Source organism: Falco biarmicus, chromosome 7 (assembly GCF_023638135.1).
Source record: "Falco biarmicus isolate bFalBia1 chromosome 7, bFalBia1.pri, whole genome shotgun sequence".
In the NCBI taxonomy this organism is placed as follows: domain Eukaryota; kingdom Metazoa; phylum Chordata; class Aves; order Falconiformes; family Falconidae; genus Falco; species Falco biarmicus.
This window is the reverse complement of record NC_079294.1, coordinates 31,040,412-31,054,071: the sequence shown is the minus strand read 5'-3', so window position 1 is coordinate 31,054,071 and position 13,660 is coordinate 31,040,412. Positions and strand designations below refer to the sequence as shown.

General features: G+C 35.0%; 1 protein-coding gene across 2 annotated transcripts in view; it reads left to right on the top strand.

Annotated features, from left to right (window-relative positions):
• Positions 1–13,660, top strand: part of TRIP11 (thyroid hormone receptor interactor 11) — a 34,330-nt gene that overhangs the window by 2,124 nt on the left and 18,546 nt on the right. Inside the window, exons 2-10 of one of the 2 annotated variants that reach the window (XM_056347309.1) lie at positions 1,413–1,489; positions 2,604–2,714; positions 3,838–4,113; positions 4,944–5,012; positions 5,720–5,897; positions 6,837–7,202; positions 7,895–7,935; positions 8,904–9,104; positions 10,171–13,200. In XM_056347309.1, coding sequence (XP_056203284.1) covers positions 1,413–1,489; positions 2,604–2,714; positions 3,838–4,113; positions 4,944–5,012; positions 5,720–5,897; positions 6,837–7,202; positions 7,895–7,935; positions 8,904–9,104; positions 10,171–13,200 — 4,349 coding nt within the window. The remainder of the gene's footprint in view (positions 1–1,412; positions 1,490–2,603; positions 2,715–3,837; positions 4,114–4,943; positions 5,013–5,719; positions 5,898–6,836; positions 7,203–7,894; positions 7,936–8,903; positions 9,105–10,170; positions 13,201–13,660) is intronic. The other variant, XM_056347310.1, reaches the window with a different exon arrangement.

Sequence of the window (13,660 nt, the reverse complement as noted above, 5' to 3'; positions counted from 1 at the left end):
TTGGAAGAGAGAAATTTATTCTGAGGACTGTGAAGTTATCTTTTTTTCACTTTTCTGAAAGACTTGCTTAGAATTCCTTTAAATTCCAAAATCAGTTTAGCCTGGAAACTTGTTTTATGCTGCTAAACTGTGTGGTCATCTAATGTGTTTGTCTTGCCTTTTTTAAAAGCTAAATTGAGAATCCAGTTCATGCATTTGTGCTTCAGTTTGTGCCCAAGAGATGTGCTGATGTTCAGTAGTTAGTTCCAGGTGTACTTTACTGCAAGATAATGCTGTGAAAAACTTCTGTTTCCTAGAAATTTCATAGTAGTACATTTTTATGGGTTACTGTCTTTGAGGGTGTAAAAATCTAGTGGCATCAAAGTACTCCTGTAAAGACCTTTATATACTCTGTAGCCAAAGAAATGCTTTTGAAGCAGTTCCTTAAATTCCCATTTTTAAATTCTCTAATTTTCTAATGTTTCCTAATTGTAAATATTACCTCTTACATTTGCAGCTTTGACTGCCATCTGAACTGAAGATGGTGTTTGTGGATTATTGACTTTAACATCTTCAGTTTAGCAGTTTTCGTGGGTACATTGTTGCCTCTGCAGCACTTGAGCTGCATCAGTTTTAAACAGCACTTGGGAAATTATGAAATGCAGTATTTACTTGAAAACTATATGTATTTCAAATTTTGAAAAAATTGTCAAGGTTGTTATAGTCAATTCAGGATGACTTCTCTTAATAACATGAAATGGGGTATTTCTATCTTTTGGAAGTGGGACACAGGGGAAGTAAATGTAGCCTGTTTGATGAAGGTTGATCATTAAAGAAAGAGTATCCAGGGACAGAATTATGTGCTTTTCATATTAGATAAACTGGTATGGTAGATTGCATCACCTTTGTAAATTGACAGTGAGTCTCATGGGGGGGTTGTGCTTTTTTGTTGTGTGGGTTATTTTGTGGGTTTTGTTGGGTTCAGGTTTGGATTTTTTTTCTGAAAGTTAGTCGTTGTGTTTATTATATCAAACTAATTCTTGTTTTGAAACTTCATGGGAGATTACTGAGAAACATACAACTGTCATGTCAGGGGCAAACTCCTAAATGAAAAACAGATTCAGTGACGTCAAATAATAAATTGAAATCTTTTAGTTTCCTTAATTTTAAAGCTTAAATCTGTACTTTTCAGTTGGTTTTGTGATCTGACTTAAAGCCTAGATAAGAGAGAACTAAATTAGGTTCAGAAAGACCTTCCGGTCTGAAAAATAATTCTGGCAGCGTTCTGATAAAAGCAGCTTTCAATATTTACCTAGGAATGAACCTTAAAGCAATCTGAAGTAAGATGCTTGTTAATAACTGTGGTCTTAACTGATGTCTACTTAACAGATTAAAAGTAGTTTAACAAAAACAAAATTTTCACTTTCTTTCAGATGCAGCAACAGAACTCCATGTGTCCAATTCTAGACTCAGAGAAATAGAAAGTATTAATGCAGCACAAAAGTTTGAAGTAAGACATTTTGGAACTCTACTGTAATTTGTTTCTTGTAAAGGTGAAATACTGTACTTGCTTGTCCTTGGGTAAATCTAGAAATAAGAGTTGACAGTGGTGTTAAAATACGGTGCTGCTTTTGTGTGTGTGTGTGAGACAAACTGCTATCACATGGGGGCACATTTGTTTATTGGAGTGTGCATGTGGTGTGGGTTTCCATCTTTTGGTTACTGCTGCATCCTGTAACTGTTCTGACTGATCATGTGCACTTGGACTGCAGCAATATACTTGGATCTGAAAAACTTGCAAATGCAAAAATCTTTTAAGTGTTCATAAATTTTAGCTGCTGAAGAGTTTGTTTATAGCATTTCGTATAAAAACAAAGATTGAGAGTGCCCACTTAGCTGGACAGGGTGTTTTTTGCAACAAGCTTCAGAGTACAGAGTGTGCATGTTCTCTGGTGCAGTTCTCTGTGTTGCCCTGCTGTATGGTCATTTTGGCATAGCTATGGATGCTGATGCTCTTCCAAAACTGCTTACAAATCCCATGTGCCCTTGTGAAAAGTGACTTTATTTACTTTTACAAGTGCTTTTACAAAGGACTAGTTGGTCTTGTGACTTTATTTATGGCTTTAAACCAACAACTTTCATGTATGTCTTCAGCCCTCAAGAGCATTGGGAAGTTAAGGTAGGATTTTGGGGAAGTAACTGTTCCTGCTCCTGCTTGTCCTTTTTCTAGATTCTTGCTGTCTGCTATTGGCGATGCCAGAGAGAGAATATTTGACCATATGGATTTTGGCTCCCATCTATGGCTGTCCTTAAATTCCACTTGTGGATCATGCTACAGTGCAGTTCAGCCCTGAATTTTTTCTTCGTGGGCATTTACCTCTGCTCAGCACAAACCTTTTTCTGAAAGTGAGCTAGAGTCCATGCCATATAAAAATGGAAAGCTTGGACGTAAACGTGATTTTGGATCCACACTTAGAAGTTACTTTTACTGTCTGTTTTGAGTGAAATAACATGAGAAATCTGTACAATTTAGTTGATTTCTTTACTGTTCAGCAGACTTAAGCTTTTCTAATTCTGTAAGAACTATTCTGAATTCACCAACATTTATCTCTCATTTTTGCTAGAATGAGAGACTGAAAAAACTTTGTAGTGATTTAGAAGAAAAACATGAAGCATCAGAACTTCAAATAAAGCAGTTATCTGTAGAGTACCGTAATCAGCTTCAACAGAAAGAGGTAGGATACAGAGTAAGATATTTGAGTATGTCTAATAACCTATGTATTAAGCTGTTTAATCTCTTCGTTATAGTATCTCTGCTTTTCAGTGGAAGCACTGGTCATGGTTATGGTTTCTTGGTTTGTTAATATAGACACTGGGGAGATAAAGACATATATTTCATTGAGTCATGTAATACAAGCAGAGTTGCCAGGAGATAATTGAGACAAGAGAAAACTCCTCGAGAATGTCATGCATACATTGGAATTTCTGTTGTTTCTGGAATCACCGTGAGAAAGAACACGTAAATGGCTTTGTATTTCTGATTCAGTTATCTTTAAGGAAGACAATGGCAGCAAATTCTCATTTGAAGCAGTTATATATTGTCTGTAGATATAATTATTTATCTTAACATTAACAGTTAAAGGGAACAGAAGTAGCTTTCGTGATTTGAGAAGTGTCCCTTTGGATGGAAATACTAGCTTTATAACCTGTTATGTAACATGACATTTCATAGCCTTTTAAAAGAAGAAAGTTGCCAGTATGCTTAGAATGACACAAAAGAGTTTTCATTTCTGCTTTAATTTGTAAATGCATGTAGGAACTAGAGGAAGCAGAATTTTGATATGTATCGAATTCTACTTATTAAATAAAAAACAGTTGTGAGAAAGTAGCATGCAGCTAATTTCAGTTTATTGTAAATATGTGAATTTTCAATATGTTGAGTTGTAAAGTCTGAAAGAAATCAAATGTAATATCAGTAACTGTGAGAGCATCATATATTGCTTAATTTTCATATCTGAATACCCTCTTTAAATATTTAATTTCTTTTAATAACCTGTTAGCCTGAATCTTGCTATAGTACTTAGGTGCTGTTGGCTGCTGAAAAAAATCTGCAAATACTTTTATTTAACTGAAAACTGTTAAAACTTTTAATATGTGTCCTTGTGTGAGATACTTTGTAAAACACCAGCTAAAACTGCTTCTCTCCCTTAAGAGGGTGATTGGGCTTTTTTCCTTCTCTCTTCAGTGAAAGTGATCAGTAATTTGTGCAGGGGGCCAGTTTGGTTGGCTCACACTTGGTGAGGTAGGGTGTATTTTGATTTTCTCATTGAAACAATGAATTTTATTTTGTATATTCAGGTGGAAATCAGCCATCTAAAAGCTAGGCAGAATGCACTACAGGAACAACTGCAGAAAGTACAAACGGCTGCTCAGTCAGCACAGTCAGGAGTTGGTGTTTTGCCACCAGCTGCTGCATCAGCTTCCTATGTTCCAGCGGTCAGGCCTTCCTCATGTTTTGAAGGAGATGACATGGATTTTGGAGATATAATCTGGTCACAGCAAGAAATAAACAGATTGTCCAATGAAGTTTCTAGGCTTGAATCTGAGGTTGACCACTGGAAGCAGATTGCACTGGTGAGCGGTTCCCCTATATCTTACCCTCCCCTCCCCCCTTCCAAATTAGTGTTTTCATTGCATTTTGTATTTTTGGAGTGGATCTTTTGAAAGTTCATGCTGTACAATTTCTAGAGGCACCATGATTTGATGGAAAAGCTGAAACCTAATGATCTTTTATAGTCATTTTCTTGCTGTCACATGACTGGGGACACATTCAGTGACTAACTTCCACATACTTTTTTGTGATACTTTTATGCATGACTTGTCAAAGTAGGACAAGGATTTCATAAACATTTGCCTAGAATACTACTGCAGCCTTCATTTTTGTGCAGCCTTTCAGAAAACTTTTCTTCTTCCTGGCTGTGATACTGATTATTTATTGGCAATAGTGCTCAAGTGATAGCTGGATACTTGCATACTGTTTGTGCTTACTCTTCTCTCAGTCCTTGATGTGTCAGTTGTAATTCATGGTGTGCTGAGACAAGAAAGAGTATAATCTTTCAAGCTGTTCTTGATGTGAGTCATCGTTTTTCAAGCTATAGCTTGATTTCAGAGGTATACTTTTCCCGAGTGGAAATACTCAAGTAAAATTAAGCAACCCTGTTGTCTGACTAGATGCAGTTAACACCCCCCACCCCCAATCTTTACACATTTGCAAGTAATAATAAAAAAATCTATGGAAAATTAAAATGTCTTTATTTAAAATCAAAATTACCATAGATTTACGTTTTGCTTCACATTAGCTTTGTTTTTTTCTACTTTTGAATATCAATAGAGGAAGCACTTCCATGAAAAATACACATATTTACCAAAATTTTCACATGGATTTGTGATTTTTCTTTTCTCAGTCTTCCAAAGTGCAAAGGACAAATGATGCTGAACAAAGTGAGATATGCAAACTGCAAAATATTGTTAAGGTAAGAGGACAATTTTGACAAACTACTCTTCTCTTAACACTTTATTCTTGATGGTTTTCTATATGGTCACATGACTTATGAATGTAGTTCAAGTATTTACTACACTAGCATTTACATTTTTCTCTATTAAAAATGCATATGGGCTTGTAATACCACAGCAACATTTCAGTCAGCAGTACAATATTTCAAAACAGTTATACCGAGGAAGGGGTATTTGTATGATTTGACAAATATAGTAAGTCAGCTTGAAAGAATGACAATATTTATGAGGTCAAATAGCTTTCAGAAACTGTTGATGACTTAGGAGACTGAATTTCAGATACACAAAATAATTTCTTCTCCCCTCTTAGAAACATCTTGCCTTTTTTCATTGAAGATGCAAAATACAGATTTGCATGTTGTCCTTGGAAGTCACTAGAAATATGTCCTGGTGTATCCAGTTCCTATGAAAGACTTGTAGTCTCTCTACGTTGGTTTAATATTTGCTGTTGTATAGAGCGTACTGCTGGTGTAAACATATTTTTTAAAGGAATGTCTTTTAACATTTTTTTTAAAAATCCAAACCATCAAAAGCTGAGAAGCTTGACCTCTTCTCTGAGAAATCCTTTAATTTCAGTAGAGAATACTTTTTTCTTCCTTTTATATTTTTTCTTTCTTAAGCTTCTATACTGTGTTTTACCGTTCTGTTTCTCTGATGGTATTTTTAGGAGCTCAAACAGAATTTAAGTCAAGAAATAGATGAACATCAACATGAACTTTCAGTGCTGCAGGATGCACACAGGCAAAAGCTAGTAGAATTAAGTCGTCGACACCGAGAAGAGCTGAGAGAATACGAAGAGCGAATTGAAGAACTTGAGAATCAGTTACAGCAAGGTCTTTATAACAGTATGTTAATATACAGTCCATTTTGGTTAAAGCATCAAATATGTATGTAACAGTGTAATAGATAACGAATACATGATGTTTAGGAATTTGAATTTCAACTTTAGTTTATTTGCATGTTTAACATACGTGCATGTTCTAGTATCTCATATTCGCTGTGGCTGGCTTGAACACTGGAGCAATAGCATTTCAGCTTCTGATGTGTATCAGTCTAGAGGGTCATTTTCTAGACATAAAAACGTTGTGCTCTAAATTCTACACTTTCTGTTTTTTTAACTTGCATGGAATATAGGTGTGGACAAGACATGCAAAGCTGAAGATAAGAAAATCTCAGCACAAAAATAATTTTGGTGTGAAGGACTGTTTGCCAGTTGGGTTACTTGACAAAAGCTCAAAAGCTGCCATGAGGATCACACTTTACTTAGTCTGTGGCTGTAGATTGTGGGAGAAGCTCAGTAGTTCTCACAAGGAGCTTTTCATTGTCTTGTGGGTATTTCATATTCCATAAAAACGGTCACGTCAGTTAGGCTTCCTTTAGGGGCTTCTTTGCATAAATATGTGAGGTTTGCCTGTAAACCACTATTTTATTATCTGTTAAAACTTGGACTTCTAAAGAATGCATGCACTCCTTTTGGAAAGAGGGATTAATTTTCTTCTTGGAAAGAAGGGAAATACTTTCACACCCTCTTAGTTTCTAAGGTAGTACTGATAGGGAATTCATTTCTTTAAAAAAATTTGAAAAGCTGCTTATGAAACCAGTAATATGTTTAGCACTGCTTCAAATGCCAATTCTATTTAAGTAAGCTTTCTGTTGATGATGATCATCTCTTTGGTTTAGACTGTCTTCCTCTGTCAGAAGAAGAGGTGGAAGAAGAGACTTTTAAGCAAAAGATCTGCAGTGCTGGGTTTGGTTAATAGTGCAAATCATCTTTTGCGTTTTAGATGGTGTGAGTGCTGATGCCATGGATGACTCTAAAATTAGTCAACAGAAAAAAAATGCGCAGAGTCTAGAAAGAGGAAAAGTAGAAGAGTTACAGATTGTAAAGGACCTAGAGGATGAAATAAGAAGATTAAATCACAAATTGTCTTCTGCCAAAGAAGAAAGCAAAATTCTTTTGAAAGAGCAAGAATTGGCAAAGGTAGAAAAAATGCAAATAATGCAAGAATATGAAAATCTTAAATCCGACTTCAGTATGCTTCAGAGTTCTGTTGCAGAGCGAGATGCTCTCCTGAAAGAACAGGAGAAGAAACTCCAATTGAAGACATCACTACCAGAAGACATTGTCAGACTGCAGCAAGCACTGTTGGGTACGAAGATTTTATTATTTATTTTATTATATAGATTTTATTTATTTGTTTAAATTTTTAGTATATACTCACAGGTTTTCACTTTTAAAGCTCAGAGTTTATTTTAAGAATTTGGAACTGAATATGAAAGTACATACCGTTTAAAAGTTGCTGTGTTAGAAAAGGGTTATCCATTACAGTAAGGCTAAGCAGAAAAGGAAGCACAACTAGGACTAGCATTGTTATCGTAGGGGTTTATGATTACATAAGTATTAATGTCTGCCAACTGATTGAGAAGGTTTTCTTTAAAAGTGAATAAGCTTCAATAGAAGTTGTTTGTTTAAATTCTAAAAGTACACTTATTTTGTGTAAAGGTAGTCTTTCGCTAATACCTTTTCAAAGAAACACTGAAATGTACCTGTTCAAGAAGTGTATCTGTATGTAGAAAGTCTTTTAATATTGCATAACTGATATGCTGTGGTGCCAAAGTCCTCATAGCGTGGACTCAGTTATAAAGGTAATGCTGTACTTTGTGGTGGTGGTGGATGGTGCATTTTAAACTTTTACGGCACTGATGCTTATAGTCACAAAATACTGTAAAACTGTTCTCTTCTGAGCAACAGAGTTCTGTTGGGATGAGGTGGGAGAATTATTTGGTTTTGTTGTTATTTGGAAAGTAGTAATATTATGTATTTTTATGTTTGCCTTTGTAGAAGCAGAAAATGAACTAGCAAGACTTTCAAGTTTAAAACAGGTAACATAATTTCTAAATTAAACCAACAAAAAAGTTCTTAACAACAGTAACTGATGGAAAATACACATTCTGGCAGTATGTTTTTTGGAGCATTCAGACTTCTACATAAATAACCTTATAATCAAGGAAAAAAGTGTAGATTAAATAAATAATTACCTGTGGAACTAATAGAAACAATAGATTTTGACTTGCAAAACTCCAAAGCGTACTCTGTTAAAGAAAACTAGTGGAGTTCCACCTATCCCACTGTTACTTAGGCTGCTGTAGTGTTTGTTTTTAAAGTACTAATAATACATTCTCTAAAATTTGTGATTTTTCACCTCTTCTGCTTTCCACGGTTCAGTTTTGACACTTCCTGCATTCCATCTTACTGATGAAGTTAAGCAGTGGAACATAGTTTCTCTGGAACGCACCTTTAGTTTTTGTCAGGATTGACTTAGTCCTTTATCAACTCAGGCTTGAGAGATTTGGCTGAGTTTACTTTGTATCCAGTGGTGATTTTCATCCCTGAACTTCTGTGTTTCACATGCATTCAAAGAGTTCCCATGGGACTTCTCATAAGGATGTTATTCATGTGTCCTTGATTGAAACCTCCTGTCTCACCATGCAGCATGCTACGTTTGGGGTGTCTCTTGGAGGCATAATTGTTTATCTCAGCTGGGGATCCATACATCAGAGGTGGATATAAGCTTGTCAGGTCATGGCTTTTTGTGTAAAAATTTGTAAATTGCGCTCCTAAACTTTATGATGAGAAAATAAATGTGTATGCATCAATGGTAGAGACAAATTATTTACAATGAAGAATTTCTAACTAGGATAATATTTATGTAAGCTTAGAGATTCTGAAATAAAAATGCATGCTTTGCTTTTAATTGTTCAGGGGGGGAAAGAAACCATTTCAAATCTAAAAAGTTTATAAATTTCAGCAAGATAAAATCTAATACTTACAATTATTTTTTTAACTTAAGGAGGGACTTGAAAAGGAACTGACAAGTGCACAACATAAGAATGTTCTTTCTGTGTATACTGAGGATCAGAATTCAGAATTAAGTCAGTTAAGACAAGATTTGGAAAGGAAAGAAAGTGAATTAAATGAAAGCATTGCTGAAAGAGAAACACTGATAGTGGAGCTGGAAGAACTAGACAAGCAGAATCAAGAAGCTACTCAGGTAATAAATATTGCAACTAATTTTTGAACTGCTAAAACAAATGTTTACATTTTTGTGCATGTGTGTTTTCTCTTTTAAGTTGACCTTTGAACGTAGATAGCAGGGAAGTACAAGTTATCCTCTGAGCCTTAAAAAGGATGTTGGAACCAGTGTTTTTCCATATCTACTGTCTCAATGCAAAATTCTGAAGTGCAAGGAACCCACTTGTGGTGGACAAAGAAATAATATGGCATGTGAGCTATGCATAATGAATGTTACTTTCTGAAGTCCAGTTAAATACTACTTGATTTTTCCTTGCAAGACTTTTGATGGTTTTTATCCTGCTAATAGTGTGACCTCTGACTATGCATAACATGAATGATTTTTTTCTTTTCCTTTCGTTATTTTTAATTGTGCTGAATAATTAAGTTACTTTATTAGAAGTTCTTTATACTATAAGCATTTGTGGAGTAAAAAAGGTCGCTGATTACATACAATCAAAATGGAATGATACCTTCTTGTCACTGTTGTGTTTGACATGTCAACATATAGTTGCAACCCGTATGTCTTCATTGTTGGTTTACTTTATGCAATTGAACATTTAAATTGTTTTCCTATGAAATTAATCCCAGGAAGTGCAATTAAAAATAAGGTCAAACAAGAAATTGAAAATAGAATATACAGATATGCGTTCTCTTCCGTTATTTGTTATTTTAAATATAGTCCCATCCTGTTTCTAAGTAGTGGATGTTTGCTGCATACCCATTCCCGCTGCCCTGACAAATTCTGACAATTCTTTTTCTTAGGTAGTTCTCTCTTTGTTCCTTTATTTAGATAGTTAGGGTTCTTTTGATGGGAGATGGTATTCTTGTTTTTTGTGAAATGTAATCTGTCCCTTATTGATACTCAGTTTTCATTAATTTAGTATTGACTGATGCTACCTGCCAGCTTACGTTGGCAACTAGGAAACTTTTTTTTTTCCTCTCGCTTACTTCTGTTTTTTGTTGTTCAGAGGATACAAATGAATGAAACACATAGTTCAGCTGGTTCTCCTCTCCTAATGAATACTTTTTTGTGTTCATTTCAGCATATGATTACACTGAAAGAGCAGCTCTCGAAACAACACATGGAAAATGATAGTGTCGTCAAACAGCTGAAATTTGACTTAGAATTTGAAAGGAAGAAAGTATCAGAATTAGAAATAGAGAAGATGGAAACTATTAAGGAGTTAAATAGTCAGAAAGAAAAACTAAGCCAGTGTTCATGTGAACTTAATGATTTGCATCTAAACAAGCAGCAGCTTCAAGATAATATTAAAGATTTTGAGGAACAATTAAAGAAAGCCCAGGAGTGTAATTCGCATAATGAAAAAGAAATCGAAGAATTGCAACAGAGACTAAAAGAAAGAGAAGAAGAACTTTCTGTATCCTTGAGCAAGTTAACAGAAAAACATAATAAGGAATCTAACTATGCTTGTCAAGATCTGATTCTGAAGGAAAGAGAAGTAGAAATTGCAAAACTACAGAATGACATTTCAGAAAATAAACAACTAAATGAAGACTTAGAGAAATCTCTGTCTGATCTTAGAACAGAAAATGGAAAGCTGATAGCAGCTGTTGAAGAACTAAAACAGGAGTTAAGTGATGCCATTTCTGAGAAAAACAAAGTTTACTTGGAAAAAGATACTGTTGTGGAGGCTTTGAAAATGGAAAAAAGACAGTTAGAGAATGAATTAAACCAGACAGAGAAGAGGCTTTTGGAACAAGCACATAAGTATAAACAAACTATTGAGGAATTATCAAATGCACGTAGTATGGATACAACTGCATTGCAGCTTGAACATGAGCGCCTAGTTAAACTCAATCAAGAGAAGGACTTTAAGATCGCTGAACTTAAAAGGAGCATTGAGCAGATGGAAACTGACCATCAAGAAACAAAAGAGATGTTGACTACTACCTTAGGAGGACAAAAGCAGTTGACAGAACTCATAAAAGAAAAAGAGGTATTCATTGAAAAATTTAAAAATCAAGCCTTACAGGTGAAGCAGGAACTTGAGGAATATATGAAAGTTTCAAAAAAGCAGGATGTCTTAAAACACAACTTGGAGGAAAAAGACAGAAGCCTTGCAATCATGAAGGAAGAAAATAATCATTTGAAAGAAGAAATTGAACGCCTTAAGGATCAGCAAAGTAGATCTACACCTGTGGTTGAGCCTAAAACTCTAGATATTATTATTGAACTTGAAAGTGAGGTAACACAGTTAAAAGTGATAAAGAATAGTCTTGAAGAAGAAATAGAAGTTCACAAAAAAACAATAGAAGATCAGAATCAAACAACAGTGCAACTTCAGCAGTCTTTGCAGGAACAAAGAAAGGAAATAGATGAGTCTAGATTTCAGTGTGAACAAATGAATGTCACACATGAAAGACTTTCTTTAGAGAAAGATGAGGAAATTAAGAACTTGCAGAAAACAATTGAACAAATTAAAACTCAGTTGCACAAAGAGAGACAGATTATTCAGACTTATTCCTCTGATCTTTTTCAGGAAACCAAAGTTCAGACTCTTAATGGAGAAAATGGAAATGAAAAACATGACTTATCTAAAGCTGAAATTGAAAGACTAGTAAAAGGTATCAAAGAAAGGGAAATGGAGATTAAGCTTCTAAATGAAAAGAATGTTTCTTTAAGTCAGCAAATTGATCAGTTGTCCAAGGATGAGGTTGGCAAGCTTACTCGGATCATTCAAGAGAAGGATTTAGAAATACAAGCTCTGAATGCTCGAGTTTCCTCAGCTCCATATAGGCAGGATGTTCTTTGTCTTCAACAGCAGCTGCAAGCTTATGTTATGGAAAGAGAACAAGTACTAGCAGTACTAAGTGAAAAGACAAGAGAAAACAGTCAGTTAAAAACAGAGTATCATAATATCATGGATATAGTTGCTGCTAAAGAAGCAGCTTTGGTAAGGTTGCAAGGAGAAATTCAAAAGTTGTCTAATAGATCTGAAAATAGCAGTCAAGAAATGTCTAGAGAAACTATTCAGAATTTATCCCGTATTATTAGAGAAAAAGATATTGAAATAGATGCTCTAAGTCAAAAATGCCAAACCTTACTGACTGTCTTGCAGACATCCAGTATAGGTACTGATAATGGGTCAGGAGGTGTTAACAGTAACCAGTTTGAGGAACTTCTACAAGAACGCGATAAACTAAAACAGCAAGTGAAGAAAATGGAAGAGTGGAAGCAACAGGTAATAACCACAGTTCAGAACATGCAGCATGAGTCAGCTCACCTCCAAGAAGAGTTACAGAAGCTTCAAGCACAAATTTCAATTGAAAGTGATAGTAATTCAAAGTTGCAGGTAGATTATAATGGCTTGATTCAGAGTTATGAACAGAATGAGAAAAAGCTGAAAAGTTTTAGTCAGGAATTAGCACAAGTTCAACACAGCATAGGACAGCTTTATAACACCAAAGATCTTCTCCTGAGCAAACTTGACTTGGTAACACCATCTGTGGCAGCAGCTTCCACCGTTTCACAGCTTTCAGGCATTCAGTACAGTGCTCCTGAAGTACTCAGTGATGAGTCTAAACTCCTTCAAAATGAGTTGGAACGATTGAAAAGTAAGTTGCAAGAAAAAGATTCAACTATTAGGACTCTTCAGGAAAACAATCAACGATTATCAGATTCTGTGGCTACAGCATCAGAGATTGAACGAAAGAGTCAAGAAGGGACTGAGTCAGAGATGAGGCAGATCAAAGAAAAACATGATGTCTTGCAGAAATCACTTAGAGAAAAAGACATATTAATTAAATCTAAAAGTGATCAGTTACTTTCTGTGAGTGAAAATCTTAGTAACAAAGAAAATGAAAATGAGCTTTTGAAGCAAGCTGTGACTAATCTTAAAGAAAGAAATCTAATTTTAGAAATGGATATTCGAAAACTGAAAGAAGAAAATGAAAAAATAGTTGCAAAGTGTAGGGAAAAAGAAACAGAATTCCGAGCACTTCAGGAAACTAATATGCAGTTTTCAATGATGCTAAAAGAGAAAGAGTTTGAGTCACACTCAATGAAGGAAAAAGCTCTTGCTTTTGAAAAGCTGTTGAAAGAAAAAGAACAGGTATGTGCATTCATATTTATTAATATCTTTCAAAATTAGTCACATGGTAATGCATTTTTATGCTTATGTAGTCATCAAGTGTTTGCCTGAAATCTGTTTGACACCTTACTGCATTACACTACCACAACAGCCCTCCCCCTGCAAAGTTAAGAAATTAGAAGTCAGCAGGTGAGTGGTTTACAATGTTATTTGTTAATTGCACAGCCATAAAATACATTTTTCATTTATTTGGAGATTGCTCATGTACTGTACAGCTACTTAATATTTTGCTTTGGCCTTGTTATTTGTTAAGTACCCTATATTATTTTTACTGTATGGTGCTCAAACTTTTCTGCAGAGTGGGCCAGCAGGACTAATTTACCAATGTGCTTTCCTCTGATGTTTGCCATTCAGATATGATGGCTTCATAACATCCCTATGAGATGAATGAGTTAATGTATCTTGCTTTTACGGCTGGAGA